General features: G+C 35.7%; 1 protein-coding gene across 1 annotated transcript in view; it reads left to right on the top strand.

Annotated features, from left to right (window-relative positions):
• LONRF1 (LON peptidase N-terminal domain and ring finger 1) overlaps positions 1–15214 on the top strand; it is a 36980-nt gene that overhangs the window by 2891 nt on the left and 18875 nt on the right. The window contains exons 2-3 of the mRNA XM_041752566.1: positions 8666–8784; positions 9793–9915. Coding sequence (XP_041608500.1) covers positions 8666–8784; positions 9793–9915 — 242 coding nt within the window. The remainder of the gene's footprint in view (positions 1–8665; positions 8785–9792; positions 9916–15214) is intronic.

A 15214-nucleotide genomic window follows, 5' to 3' on the forward strand; every position in this document is an offset into this window, starting at 1 on the left:
TTGCACGGTATGCACTGAAGAATTTTGCCTATTTAGCTACTTAAATCTTACTTTTGTGGAACTAGAACTCAAGTCTTTTGACTTTCACCTCATAGCCAATTTTTCCCTCTTCTGAGGTCTTTCAAAAATCATTAATTCCCTTCTCAAAAATGTGTCTGAATGTTATTAACAAACATAACTTTTTTCATCCCATAAATCTGTAGTGCAGCATTGGAGGAAAAAAAAAGATCTTAGAGTTAACAAATTGTAGTTGGTATAGATATCAAGTATTCTAACAATTTTGGGGGGTAAATAAAAATATTTAATAGAGTTATAAATCTGTAGTTAGGCATTAACTTTTTCAGAGTCAGTTCATTAGATAGGCATTTGAAATGCGTTTATATAATCGTACAGTGGTAGTAACTAAAAGACCTTCACTATAATTTCTTCACAAAAGTCTTATGAAAAACTAAATACTATTAACTAGAAAAAGATAATCTAGTCTGCAGTTAGCCCACACCCGTCCAGATTTATCCCTGTTGACAAGAAAGGAAAGCTTGAAAACCTTTACCAAAATCAGAAGGTTCCCATTGAGATTACATAAGTTTCTGTCAAGTTGAAATATATTTAGATAACATTTAATCTATTGATCTTTTGGTATTAACTCTCAGATGTTTCATAACTTTCTGTCTCGTTAGTATTCAGGGCTATTATGTAAAAGCCTTTGCTGTGTTGAATCTTTATACTTAAAGAGCCTGTTGAAATGCCCCCACTCTGCTGTGCTATTTTCCATTTATTTTTAATGAATTTTTGCACTGACTTGCCTCCTCCCTGTATACACCCCTCTCTCCTAAAAGAAGACAAAAGACTGTTGTAATTTACTGTTTGAACTGGTTTTAAAATAACAAAGGTCATAACAGGGAGAGCAGTTTATTTCAAATACTTATAAACGTTTGTTTTTTAACATTAATTGTATAGTTCTTGCCTATTAAGCATGAAAAAAATATTTTACATATCATTTGATCTTCGTAAAGGATCCTGTGGAGTACCCTTAACCTCAGAAGGAAACTGAGGCAGCTAGCAGTGGAGGCGCAGCTGTCCTAGTGGTTAAAGCTGTGCACACTGGCAGCTGACCGCCGAGGCTTGCATCCCAGCGCAGCCCTCCACTTGCAGTCCTCCACTTGCGCTCTGACCTTGGGCCTATTGTCTAACCTTTCTGTTTTGGTTTCCTTATCTGAAAAGAGAGAATAAGAATAGTATCTCATAGATAGATAGCAGTAGTCACAACTACCTGGGGCTGTTGGGAGAATTAGATGTAGAGTGCTTTGAATGGTGCCTGACAAAATAAATGCCTAGTAAATATTAATTAAAATATGTTTAGGGGCGCCTGAGTGGCTCAGTCAGTTAAGCATCTGCCTTTGGCTCAGGTCATGATCTCAGGGTCCTGGGATCCAGCCCTGCCTCGGGCTCCCTGCTCAGCAGGAAGTCTACTTCTCCCTTGCCCCGCCCTCCTCCTGCTTGTGCTCTCTCACACTCTTGCTCTGTCTGTCAAATAAAGAAATAAAATCTTTAAAAAATTTTTTTAAATGTAAAAGTTGTGCTACAACTAGAAGATGATTTAGCTAAAATGAAAATCCAAATGTTATGTCAGTCCTGTTCTTTTCTCTCTCCCACATTAGTATTAGCAGAGTGAGGGTTAACTCCTGATTCTAGCCTATGTGTGTGAATTAGTAGTAACATTTTAGCACCCATCAATAAAATAGAGATACTGAAAGGCTTTAATTATAAATAGATTAATCAAATTATAGGTAAATACTGAATACACTTAAAATGTAAAGGTGTTTTGGGGGTGTCTGGGTGGCATAGTCCCTTAAGCCGCTAAGTGTCTGCCTTGGGCTCAGATCAGGATCTCAGAGTCCTTGCTCAGCCAGGAGTCTGCTTCTCCTCAGTCTGCCCCTCTCCCGCGGCTTTTGTGTTTTTTTTAATCTCTCAAATAAAGTTAAAAAAAAAAAAAAGACAATGTAGAGGTGTTTAATATCTTAATTAGGTTAATGCGAAGAGATTTAAATTTATTTAAACAGTAAACTTTGTATGCCCTAAGTTAATCTGTAAGACACTTGAAATAGTATACACTGACATTTACATGGTGTCTCATAGTTTACAAAATATTTTCATTTCCCTTAACTGATCCTTACAAAAGATCACATGAGGTAGGAGGGCAGCTTTAGCATTCCTAATTCAGGGACTGAAAAAGAGAGCTCCAAGAATTTTAAGTGACTTTATTGAGGCAAGTAAATAATCAAGTTAGAACTGAAAGCAGAAGCACCAGGTATGTGGATCCTGTTTCTAAGACTAAAATTCATTTTAAAAATTAGCATATAAGTCATAAATCTCAAGTATTCTTATTATTTATTCAGTGGGTATTTACTGAGTACTTACTACATACATGGCTAGAAATAAGAAGTAGACAAAATACAGACTCTGTCCTTATAGAGTCTGTATTTTTTTAATTTCTTTTAAAGTTGCAGTAAATTGGTATTTATTGAAAAGAAAAGGAGTTTGTTGCTTAACTGACATAACAAACAGCCTATATGCAATAGATCTCTGATTCACCTTTTCTTTGAGTCAGAAGGCACTTTAAGGATTTTTGTAATGCCTCAGGGTCACTACAAAAAGCAGTCACACTGGCATAGTCTTACTGATATAGAGGATGGGAAAAGGGATTATATAAATGATAAGTGGTGTTTTAAATAATTTCCATGTCTTTTATCTGTTCTTTATTCATAAAACAATGCAAAATTTATCAAAACTCCATTATCTTAGGTTTCTAGTTATTTGTATATTAACCTTTGGTGTGTGCAGAATTGTTTTTCTATTTAATAGAAAATTTATAAGAGTCTTAGATATATTTAAGTGAAATTTTAAAGGCATTTATATAGTATTCTACTATTTGCGTTGTAGATATTTTTCAAAATTGTTATATGTTTTACTGTAGAAGGTGAATGACCTAGACTCTAAAATGCAAGACGGAAGCTTCTGTTCAAATTTCAACCCCTTTGGTAGGATGGGATCAGTGTTGTTGTTGTTTTTTTTTTTTTTTCCTTCTTCTCCTTTTATCCAGTCTGTACTACTTATCCCTAAAGATGTTTCTCACCTGGTAAAGTTTTATTTAGGTAACAGAAAAGAAAATACTCTAATACCTTGTATCAAGAGCTAATCTCATTGCTATTCAACTTATTTTGAAATACTTTGTGATAGTAACAATATCTATTTTTTATTGAGCATTTTGTGCCAGGGATTGTGTTAACTGTCAACAGGCATTGTCTATGTAGTTTTCACGACTTAAGTGAAGTCTTAAGTCTTAAGATGTAGGTGTCACCAGCATTGTATAGGTGAGGAGACTGTTTAAAGAGTAAGGTAAACTGTTCAAAGTGGATCTAAACCCAGGTATTCTGAATCCAATAGTTATCACCTTAAGTATGCCAGACTACTATTCCTGGACTTTATTAATCACTAATAACTTCTCCATTGACAGCTTTTACTTTAAAGACATTTATTTTATTTTAGAGAGAGAGAGAGACAGCATGAGCTGGGGCACAGGATGGGGGGGGAGCACAGAGGGAGAGGGACAGAGGGAGAGAATCCCAAGCAGATTCCCTGAGATCATGAACCAAAATCAAGAGTCTACTGCTTAACCCACGAGCCATCTAGGCAGCTTTTAGTTTAACTGTGATAACCAAGCCCTACCATACTGAACTTGAAAAGTTCTTTGACAGAAGCAAAGAAATTTGGCATTTTGGTTAGCCATTGAGATTGTTGAAATAGAGCAACATATAAATCTCAGAAAAGGACATTGGGAAAAATGAGTAAAAGATTATGAACATGGAATTTTTTTCTTATGCATAAACAATCTAGGCAATAAATACATAGTTTTAAAGGACAAGCTTACTGTAATGTAATACATTGCATTGTATATGTAATTTTTGGCATAGCCATTCAACTATATAGACAGTGACTAAGGAAATAAGCAGATATGTAAAGGCATACAGATAGGTGTTCATTGAAGTACTTTTTAAAAAAATTTATTTATTTAGAGAGCACACAAGTGGGGAGGGCATAGGGACAGAGGGAGAAAGAGAATCTCAAGCAGACCCCCCATGGAGCTCAGAGTTGGAGGCACAGCTCCATCCCAGGACCCTGAGATCTGACCTTAGTGGAAATTGAGAGTGTGATGCTCAACCAGTTGAGCCACCTGGGTGCTTCTGTAGTAGCAAATGCTGGAAGTAAAAACTGCTAAGTAGTATATTTTAAAATGGATTGCGATGTGGTAGGATTCTTTGCAACCATTAAAAATCATGTGGATTTAATTGCATTGACACAAAAGCAGGTTGTAAACTCTATTTAGGGTAGAGTTCATAAAACTGTAAATTTTTTTTTTTTTAATTTTTATTTATTTATGATAGTCACACAGAGAGCGAGAGAGAGGGAGGGAGGGGCAAAGACACAGGCAGAGGGAAAAACAGGCTCCATGCACGGGGAGCCCGACGTGGGATTCGATCCTGGGTCTCCAGGATCGTGCCCTGGGCCAAAGGCAGGCACCAAACCGCTGTGCCACCCAGGGATCCCATAAAACTGTAAAATTAAAAATGTAATCTACACATATAGGAAAATGGCATAGGTTATAGGCCACACTGGTTATTTCTTTATAGAGGGAAAAAGATTTTTATTAATATTCAGGTTTTACAGATTTTGTAAGTAAACATAGTTTTTATGATCTGAAAAAAAGTTTCTTGAAGATGAACTAAGGAAACCACCTTAGGATTGGAACAAAGATGAGTAATTGGGATTCTGGGGAACTCTGCTCAGCCCATGAAATGCCTCAGCAGCTTAAGACCTGGTTTCCTCAGATGTATAGCACGATTTAATTTAATTTTTTTTTATTTGCCTGATGCCTGACAATACCACTGGGTCTAAGAGAAGAGAAAATGGGAACATGAATTAAGGAGCATAAGGGGACAGATTTCCCCTTGTTCAGCAAACATTTAGCAAAGCCAGGATTTGAGGACACAAAGACAGGAAATAATGGAGGGAGCTCAAAAATAGATTTTAGAATGAATGCAGTGCACATACAGTGAAGGAACAGTCATAATAGCCAACATTTACAATGTACCAAGCCCTCTTCTGAGTATTTTGCATACATTAACTTACTCTTGAGTAATCCTGTGAGGTAACTGCTGTTATTTGCCAAAGTGAACAGAAAGAACTCTGGAGCCATACTGCCTGAGGGAGAATCTAGAGTCCACCACTTCCTAGCTTTTTGATCTTGACAAGTTACTTAAATACTCTATGCTTGGTCTCCTCATCTATGAACATGGACAGTGGACAGTGCTAGACCCACGTAGGATTACTGAAGGTTGTAAATCATTTAGAATAGTACATAGTAAGTGGTGTTTCTTTAAAAATAAATACATAAATTTTAGAAAACGCCCTCAATTTTGTAGCGGAGGAAACAGGTAGAGAGGTGTTTGGCACTTTGCCACAGTCACTCAGGCAGTGTGACTTAAGAGCTCCTGCTCTTGATCCTCCTGATGTTCCAAGTGAGGGTAGACTCAGAAGAAAGCATCTTGAGAAGAGATTGGTAAGATGAGTCCTGTTGGATGAGAAATCGTTCCCCAGACCAAGGGGAGGATTAAAGTAGAGCCCTGACAAGGAGGAAGTTCTATAAGCAAAGGAAGGAGGCATGAAACAGAATGGCATGTGGGGCAGGGTGAGGTTAGGAATTACTGGAGCCTTGTTAAGTAGGAGGTTGATAATAACCAGAAGAAAGGCTAGAGAGCTGGGCAGGAGCCAGGAGTTTAGGGAATTGTATGTTGTACTGAAATACACATCTCATCATATGGAGGGTGAGGATAGAAGTGGGGTAAAATTGGAGACAGGGAGAGCAGTTAGCAAGTTGTTGCAAAAATCTTAAGAGATCTGAGTCCAAACCCTTAACTAAGGCTGTTAGCAGTAAGATTGGAAAAGACCAGGGACAGATTTGAGAATTATTATAGGAGGTAAAATTGACACAGTTAAGGATTTGACTTGGGAGGTCCAGTGGTATAATTAGTAGAGAATACAGAAAAAAAGACTTTTTTTTTTTTTTTTTTAAATGGAAACATACTGAGTTTGAAGAAATTATAGCAGGTGGTTGGAAATTTGGTGAATCTGAAGGCAAGTTGAAAAGCTCAGAACTGGGGCACCAGGGTGGTTCAATCAGTTAAGCATCTGCCTTCAACTCAGGTCATGATGCCAGGGTCCTGGGATTGGACCCCACATTGGGCTCCCTGCTCAGCAAGGAGTCTGCTTCTCCCTCCATCCCTTCCCTTCCTCTCACTTGTATTATCTCTCTCTTAAATAAATAGATAAAATCTTTAAAAAGAAAAGCTCAGAACTGAAGATAAGTATGTGAGAGCTGAATCATGGTTTTAGTACAATTAGCCTGAATGGCATCTTTGTATTTCTTCACCTTTTCAGCAAATTGGGTCTGTATGTGCCAGGCACTAGGGTACCTGCGGTAGTGGTCTGAGGGGCCCCTCCCTGAGGCCATGCTCAGTTGAGGTGACTTTTTCACTTTAGGGTGCTCAAGGCCAGGTAGAGAACATACTGGAAACATTTGTTTTGACTCTTTCAAACTTGAATTACTAACACAGCTGGGCTGATAGTTGTATTTTGGGTGGGTTTTTTTTTTTTTTTTGGCGGGGTCTGGGGGAGATGGTCCCAATTGCGTTTTGCAGAAGTTTACGTGGAGGGCAGACACTGTATGCTTTGATAATTTGAGGGTCTCAGTGCATTTGGCTCTTTTTTAGAATTAAGAGTTTGAAATAAGTGGGTGGATTGGCCCTAATCTCAATTTTGGGCAATTTAAACTCACTGGATAAGTTCCCCCTTTATAAAGTCATTTAAAATAATTATTCCATTAACATTTGAAGTTCTTAATATAAATGTTACCTATGAGGAATTAGGGAACAAGACTTTTAAAATCTAGTCCTCTTATATGTACCTTTTTTGTTCTCCCTATATATACTAATTTTATAGGCTCACCTTTAGGGAATCCCAAGAGCCTTGGTGTTTTTGTGTTGGGAGAAGTGGGGAAAGAGTCTGTTTTTATTTTGGTCAGAGTGGAGAAGTGTGATACATTGGCTGGCTGTTGTCAATGACAGAGGTATTCTCGGACACTTGCTTCAGTGCTGACCTACAGAAGTGTATTGAGTAATTAAGGCATCAATAAAAGGGTTTATATTCTAAAATTTTGCATCAAGTGTGATGCAATGGGGACCTGCTGTAAAAGAAAAAAATTGGAATGAAAAAAAAGGCCCCTTCAGGGACCCAAGAGGGGAATGGGCTGCATGCTGCAACAGTGAAGTCCCTGTATCTGAGATGCAGAGAAGGGGGGGCCCCAAGGATGTTGCTGGAAGCACCCCAGCTCTGGGTGAGCAGTCCTTTATGGGTCAGTGGTTTTTTTTTTTTTTTTTTTTATGCTTTTGCATTGACTACTCATTCTTGGACTATTTTGGCACATGCTGCTCTCAATTTTCTAAACTCTAGTTATTTTTGTCAAATCAAGATTACATGATCCCATTTCACAATAAAATAAAATTTTCTAATTAGATTGTAAGCTCCTCAAAGACAGGGATAAAATAAAATCTTCTGAACACCTACAGGGCCAAGTTTTATGCCAGGACTTTTCATTCTTGATTGATGAATCATAAAGAGCTTTCAATTTCCATGTGGTTTTATTCAGAGATAATGGTTTCCAGTTATATTACTTTAAGAAACAAAAGACAAAATATTCTAGACATGTCTTTTTTATTTAGGAAGCATGAAATATTTTCCTGAAAGATTTCATTCTCCTTTGGAAATTTTCATTGGTACACATTTGAAGGAAGAGTGTAGTTCCAATTCTGAAGCATCAGCTGAAAAAATCCAATGTCATTGTTGAGAGTTATATGTAGGAAGGCAGTCATTTAAAAACTAAACTAGGGAACTGTTGTTTTATTGTATATTGTTTTTTAAATGAGGAATTATGGGTCTTTATACCCTTTTCACGATGAATGTTTTATTTTCTAAGCATGTGCTTTTGAAGGCTTCTAAGATGAATAGCGTTAAAAGAAGAGTTAGATTAATTTTGTCCTTTAGATGTACTGAAAATTAATTTTTGGCTTAGGCTTCCGTTTTAGAAACTATGTACCTGTAACAATTGATGAATTTTGACCTCCTAAATTACCCCATCAGTGTGCAGTAGTAGCACATATGCTTGTTTATAAGTGAGGATTTAGAAATTAAGGTATAAAAAAATAAGATTTACCATAAAGAGGCAGGTTTTCTAAACCTCTAGCACCTGTTTTTCAAATCTGTATAGAATGCCCTATTTTAAGAAAACACTTGTTTTCTTGAAGGTGATTATTCATATTATAAAATATTTCCAGTACTTAAAAACCACCATTTCTTGTGCTAAAATTATCCACATATAGTCATGTGATAAAACTTCCAGATAATATTCAACACATAAGTGGGTTGCATGTATACTGTACTTTGCTTAGTGGTTATTGGCTGGCATCACTAAGGCAGTTCTTAATCTAGTGTATTTTTTATGGATTATACAATAATATTTTTAAAATAACCCTTTACAAAATATTTATTTCAGAGCCCAGTGACGTGACTCTAAAAATTTACCGAGCGGAATCATATGCTGGTCTTCAAGAGTTTAAAGCAGCCATAGAAGATTTAAATGCAGTTCTCTTTCAACTGCCAAATTGGCCTGAGGTAAAATTATTGTTTTACATTTATATACGCTTAATAATTTCACCTGTAGGGAACATGAATTCAGTTATGGTTACAAGTTTCACCAAGATAGATTTGTTGACTCTTTAAATAAAATATATAGAGTTTTAGAAATCTGGGGTTAGTATTTTGTGTGGATGGCTATCTAGCAATTTTTTTAATTAAAAGGTACCTTTATTTCCTAACTAAGAACAACCTGAATTTAAGGCATAGAGAAAAACAAACAAACAAAGAGACTTGAATAATCAAAATTTCCTCAAAGAGATGAAACTGGTCACACTGTGAAAATGTATCCAAGCTGAAAATTGATGGAGGAGGTCTATTGATGGAAAGAGACGAGGTCCTTTAGGCTAGAAGATGGAGGCATCATCATGGAGGCCCGATGAGGCAGTGATTTAATACAGTCCGTGGGGACCAGGGAGGTTGTCGTGCCCATATGCTTTTAAAAAAAGACTTGAGGCAAATGTATCTTATGTAATAAGTTTACTCATTCTCCTTTGTATCATATTGCCAAGGCAATTCATGTCCCATATATGTTCTTTAAGCTAGAAGTTACTGTCTTATATGACTGTTTGCCCATTTGAAACCATGCCTTTGAGGACAAAATAGTAAGGATGCTCTAAAAATTATAAATTAATAAGAAAAATGACACAGAATCCCATGATGGCCTGACTGGTTAGCACAAGGCAAATATATATTAAGAAGATGGAAAATGATCTTGTATGGACAATTTTAAAACTATTAAAAAAAGAAAGAATCCTCTGGATTACTGAAGTGATATAATTAGGAATTTGGTTTTGAAGTCATTTTTCCATAAGCACTTCTCTGGGGGAAGTGTGTAACTGTACCTTTGAAATGCTTTGGGCTTCTCAGAGTCATTCAGAATTTTAAAATGTACATTTCCAAGCAAACCGTATTTCTTTTTCTTGATACTGATTTTTCAAAAATAATTCTGTCAGTAAAAGTTGTATATATGTGCTTCCATTGAAGGTCTACTTCAGGAAAGGAAAAGTACTCCAGGATGCTGGTTTTTTAGGTGATGCCTTACAACTATTTCTTCAGTGCTTAGCCCTTGATGAGGATTTTGCACCTGCAAAGCTAGAAGTAGAAAAGGTAATCGGTTTACCAATTATAATAGTTGAAGGCAGGTCTAAGACACGTTGTCTTTTTAAAAATGCTGATTAGAAACTTGAGATAAGAACATAAGGAATCCAGGGGCGCCTGGGTGCTCATTCGGTTAAGCAACTGCCTTCAGCTAAGGTCATGATCCTGGGGTTCTGGGATTGTGCCCCACATCTGGCCCTCTGCTCAGCAGGGAGTCTGCTTCTCCTTCTTTCTCTGCCACCCCGCCCCCCCAACTCATGCTTTTTCTCTCTCTCCAATAAATAAAATCTTAAAAAAAAAAAAGAGAACATAAAGAGTCCAGTGAGTCAGATTTAGTATCAATTTGACAAGTAGTTTTCAGGTCTGTATACTTAATGTATAGAGTTTTTACTGAAATCAAAACATTTCATTAGCAGATATTTAAATTTATTATTTTTGGGTAAATTTAGGTGTTTTCTACTAGTTTGATTGGAACCAAACTAATCATCCTTAATTGTCATCATATTCCTGCTAAAATTTTTTTTAAATTGAAACAAAATAGATACATAACACTATATGTTTCCATGTACCACATTGTAAGAGATCACCACTAAAAGGCTATTTACCATCCATCACCCTTCCCCCATTTTACTCAATGCCCTTCCTCTTTGGTAACCACCAATCTGTTCTCCATATCCGTGAGTTTGTTTTGGTTTTGTTTTGTTTATTCATTTCTTTTTTGTTTTGGTTTTTGTTTTAGATTATATATATGAAGTAAAGTCATACCACATTTATCTTTCTCCATCTGACTTATTCACTTAGCATAATACCTTCAGAGTCCCTTCATGTTGTCCCAAATAGCAAAATACCATTTTTTTAGTGGGGGAGACTAAGTGGTTGTCCATTGGATACGTATACCATATCTTTATTCATTCATCCATTGATGGACATTTAGGCTGTTTCCATTTCTCAGCTCTTGTAAATAATGCTGCACTGAACATAGGAATGCACACGTCTTTTCAAATCGGTGTTTTTGCATTCCAAAGATGAATATCCAGAACGATAGCTGCACGATATCATTGTTCTAGTCTTAATTTGTTGAGGAATCACCATACTGTTTCCATAGTGGCTTTACCAACAACAGTACACAGGATCCACTTTTCTCCACATCCTCAGAACCTTGTTATCTCTTATCTTTTTGATGATAGCCATTCTAACCACTGTGAGATGATACCCCATTGTGATTTTGGTTTGTATTTCCCTAACTAGTGATGTTGAGCATCTTTTATGTTCCTGTTGGCCATCTGTATATCTTTTTTGGAAAAAAATGTCTTTTCAGATCTCTACCCATTTTTAATTAGGTTTTGTTGTTGTTGAGTTGTAAGAGTTCTATATATATCTTGGATATTAATCGCTTGTCAGATACATGATTTGCAAAAACCTCCCATTTAATAGGTTGCCTTTTTGTTTTGATGATGATTTCTTTTGCTGTGCAGAAGCTTTTTAGTTTGATGCAATCCCATTTGTTTATTTTTGCTCTTTTCCTTGCCTTTGGAATCAGATCCACAAAAATACTGCTAAAACCCATACTAAGGAAACCGTATGTTTTCTTCTAAGAATTTTATGGTTTCAGGTCTTCAAGTCTTTAATCCATTTGAGTTTTGTGTATGGTGAAAGATACTGGTCTAGTTTCACTCTTTTGCATGTGGCTCTCCAGCTTTCCCCAGCACCATTTATTAAAGAGACTCACTTTTCTATTGTATGTTCTTGGCTCCTTTGTTGTAAATTAATCGTCCATTTATGTATGGGTTTAATTCTGGGTTCTCAGATCTGGATCATGCATGTGTGCATTTTTATGCCATTATCATACTGTTTTGATTACTGTAGCTTTGTCCTATAGATTGAAATCAAGGAGCACACTCCAGCGTTGTTCTCTTTTCTCAAGATTGCTTTGGCTATTTGGATTCTTTTGTGATTGTCTACAATTTTAGAATTATTTAGTCTAGTTCTATGGAAAAGTACTATTCGGATTTTGATAGAGATTACATTGAATCTGTAGGTTGCTTTGGGAAGTATGGACATTCTAATAGTATTCTTCCAATCCATGAGTGTCACTGGAATAAATCCCATTTGATCATCATGTATGAACTTCTGCTGTGTTGTTAAATTCAGTTAGGTAATATTTTGTTGAGGATTTTTGCAGTAATGTAGTCACTGATAATAGTATGTAGTCTTCTTTTCCTGTGGTTTCTTGTCAGACTGCTGGCCTCAAAATTTTCAGTGTTTCTTTAATTTTTTGGAAGAGTTGAGAAGGGTAGATATTAAATCTTTGAATATTTGGTAGAATTCACCAGTAAGCCATCTGTCCTGGACTTCTGTTTATTTGGAGGTTTTTGATTACTGGTTCAATCTTCTTAATAGTAAATGATCTATTCAAAATTTTTGTTTCTTCACCATTCAGTCTTGGTGGATTGTATGTTTCTACAAATTTATTCATTTCTTCTTGGTTGTTCAACTTGTTGGCATATAACTTTAGTGGTGTCTTATATTTATATTTTGGTGATGTCAGTCAACATTCATTTCTGATTTTATCAGAGCCCTCTTTTTTTTATCTGACAGATTTTTTTTACCTTTTTTTATCCTAGTATAATTGACATAGTGTTATATTAGTTTTACTGTATACTATAGTGATTCAACAGTTCTATACATTATTCAGTGCTCATCATGATCCAAGTGTATTTTTAATCCCTTCATCTATTTCATTGTAAACCCCACCCACATCCTCTGTCAATCACCCATTGTCTATATCTGAGAGTCTGCTTTTGTTTTTTTTTTTTCTTTGTTCATTTGTTTTGTTCCTTGCATTCTACATATGAGTAAAACCATATGGTACTTGTCTTTCTGGACTAACATTTCATTTAGCATTATATCCTCTAGATATGTCCATGTCGTTGAAGATGGCAAGATTTCATTCTTTTTTACGGCCAAGTAGTATTCCATTGTGTACATACACATCTTCTTTATCCATTCATCTGTTGCTTCCATAGTTTAGTTATTGTTAATAATGTTGCAGTAAACACAGAGGTGCATATATCTTTTTGAATTAGTGTTTTTGTGTTCTTTGCGTAAATCCCCAGTAGTGGAATTACTGGGTCATATGGTATTTCTGTTTTTAGTTTTTTAAGGGACTTCCACAAAGTTTTCCACAGTGGCTGCACCAGTTTGAATTTCTACGCATAGTGAATAAGGATTCCTTTTGTCCCCCACATCCTGGCCAACACCTGTTGTTTCTTGTGTTTTTTATTTTAGCCATTTGACAGGTGTGAGGTGATACCTTGTGGTTTTGATTTGCATTTCCCTGATGATTAGTGATGTTGAGCATCTTTTCGTGTTATCTGTTGGCCATCTGTATATCTTCTTTGAAGAAATATCTATATATGTCCTGTGCTTATTTTAATTGGGTTATGGGGGGGGGGGGAGTTGGTTAAGTTCTTTATATATCCTATATATATAAAGGATATCCTATCCAAAATAGGATATCAACCCCTTATTGAATATATTATTTGCAAATATCTTCTCCCAGTCAGCAGGTTGTCTTTTGGTTTTGTTGATGATTTCCTTTACTGTGCAGAAGCTTCTTATTTTGATGTAGTCCCAGTAGTTTATTTTTGCTTTTTGTTTCCCTTTCCTCAGGAGACCTACCTAGAAAAATGTTGCTATGACCAGTGTCAAAGAAATCATTGACTTTTCTGTCTTCTAGGATTTTTATGGTTTTAGGTCTTAAATTTAGGTCTCTAAGCCATTTGGAATTTAATTTTGGGTCTCTAAGCCATTTGGAATTTAATTTTGGGTATAGTGTAATAAAGTGGTCTAGTTTCATTTTTTTGCATGTAGCTGACCAGTTTTCTCAACACCATTTGTTGAAGAGACTGTTTTTTTCCCCATTGAATATCATTAATGGATGTTATACCTTGTCAAGTACTTTTTCTGCCTTTATTGAAATGATCATATGGTTTTTATCCTTTCTCTTGTTGATGTATCACATTGATTGATTTGTGAATATTGAGCCGCCCTTGCATCCCAGGAATAAATTCCATTTGATTGTGATTAATGATTTTTTTAACGTGCTGTTGGATCCAGTTTGCTAGTATTTTGTTGGGGATTTTTGCATCTATGTTCATCAGAGATACTGGCCTGGCCTAGAGGTCTTTGTTTTCTTTTCTTTTTTTTTTTTTTTGGTATCATCTTCATCTGGTTTTGATGTCAGGGTAATGCTGACCTCATAGAATGAATTTGGAATCTGTCCTTTCTTTGGGTTTTTGGAATGGTTTGAGAATAGATATTAACTCTAGATATTTAAATGTTTGGTTAGAATTTCTTTATGAAGCCATCTGCTCCTGGACTTTTGTTTGTTGGGATGTTTTTAATTACTGGTTTAGTTCATTGCTAGGAATTGGTCTGTCCAAATTTCCTATTTCGAATGCAAGAGCCCTTTTTTTCTTTTTTTTTTGGTCTGGGTGTCTTGACATTTGTTGATTTTATTTATGTGTTCAAAGAACCAACTTTTAGTTTTTTTGATCATCCCTCTTTTCATCTATATTTCATTTATTTCTGCTGTGATATTTATTATTTCCTGTCTTCTGGGACTTTGGGCTTTGTCCTTTTTTTTTTTCCTAGCTGCTTTAGGTATAAAGTTAGATTGAGATTTTTCTTGTTTCTTGAAGTAGACCTCTTAGAACATCTTTTGCTGCACCCCAAAGATTTTAGCACATTGTACTTCTATTTTCATTTCTCTCTAGCTTTTTTTGTTTAATTTCTTTGGTATCTTCGATGAACCATTTGTTATTCAGTTGCATGATGTTTAATCTCCACATTTTGGGGTTTTTTTTTTTTCCTTGTAAGTAATGACTAGTTTCATACCATTGTGGTTGGAAGAAGATGCTTGATATGATTTCAGTATTCTTTAATTTGAGGCTTGTTTTGTGGCCTAACATGATCTATTCTGGAGAGTGTTCCATGTATACTTGAAATGTTTGGATGCAATTTGGATGCAGTGTTCTGTATATATTTGTTAAGTTCATCTGGTCTAATGTGTCATTTAAGGCCAATGGTTCCTTATTTTCTGCCAGGATGATCTATCCATTGATGTAAAGGGGGTAGTAAAGTCCTTCATTATTATTGTATTACTGTCAGTCCCTCCCTTTAGGTCCATTTTATTTGCTTTATATATCTTGGTGCTCCTATGTTGGGTATATATATGTTTGTAAAATGTGTTCTTGTTGGATCTTATCACTGTAATGCCCTTTTCTATTATTGAAATCTTTGTTTT

The sequence above is a fragment of the Vulpes lagopus genome, chromosome 4 (assembly GCF_018345385.1).
Source record: "Vulpes lagopus strain Blue_001 chromosome 4, ASM1834538v1, whole genome shotgun sequence".
In the NCBI taxonomy this organism is placed as follows: domain Eukaryota; kingdom Metazoa; phylum Chordata; class Mammalia; order Carnivora; family Canidae; genus Vulpes; species Vulpes lagopus.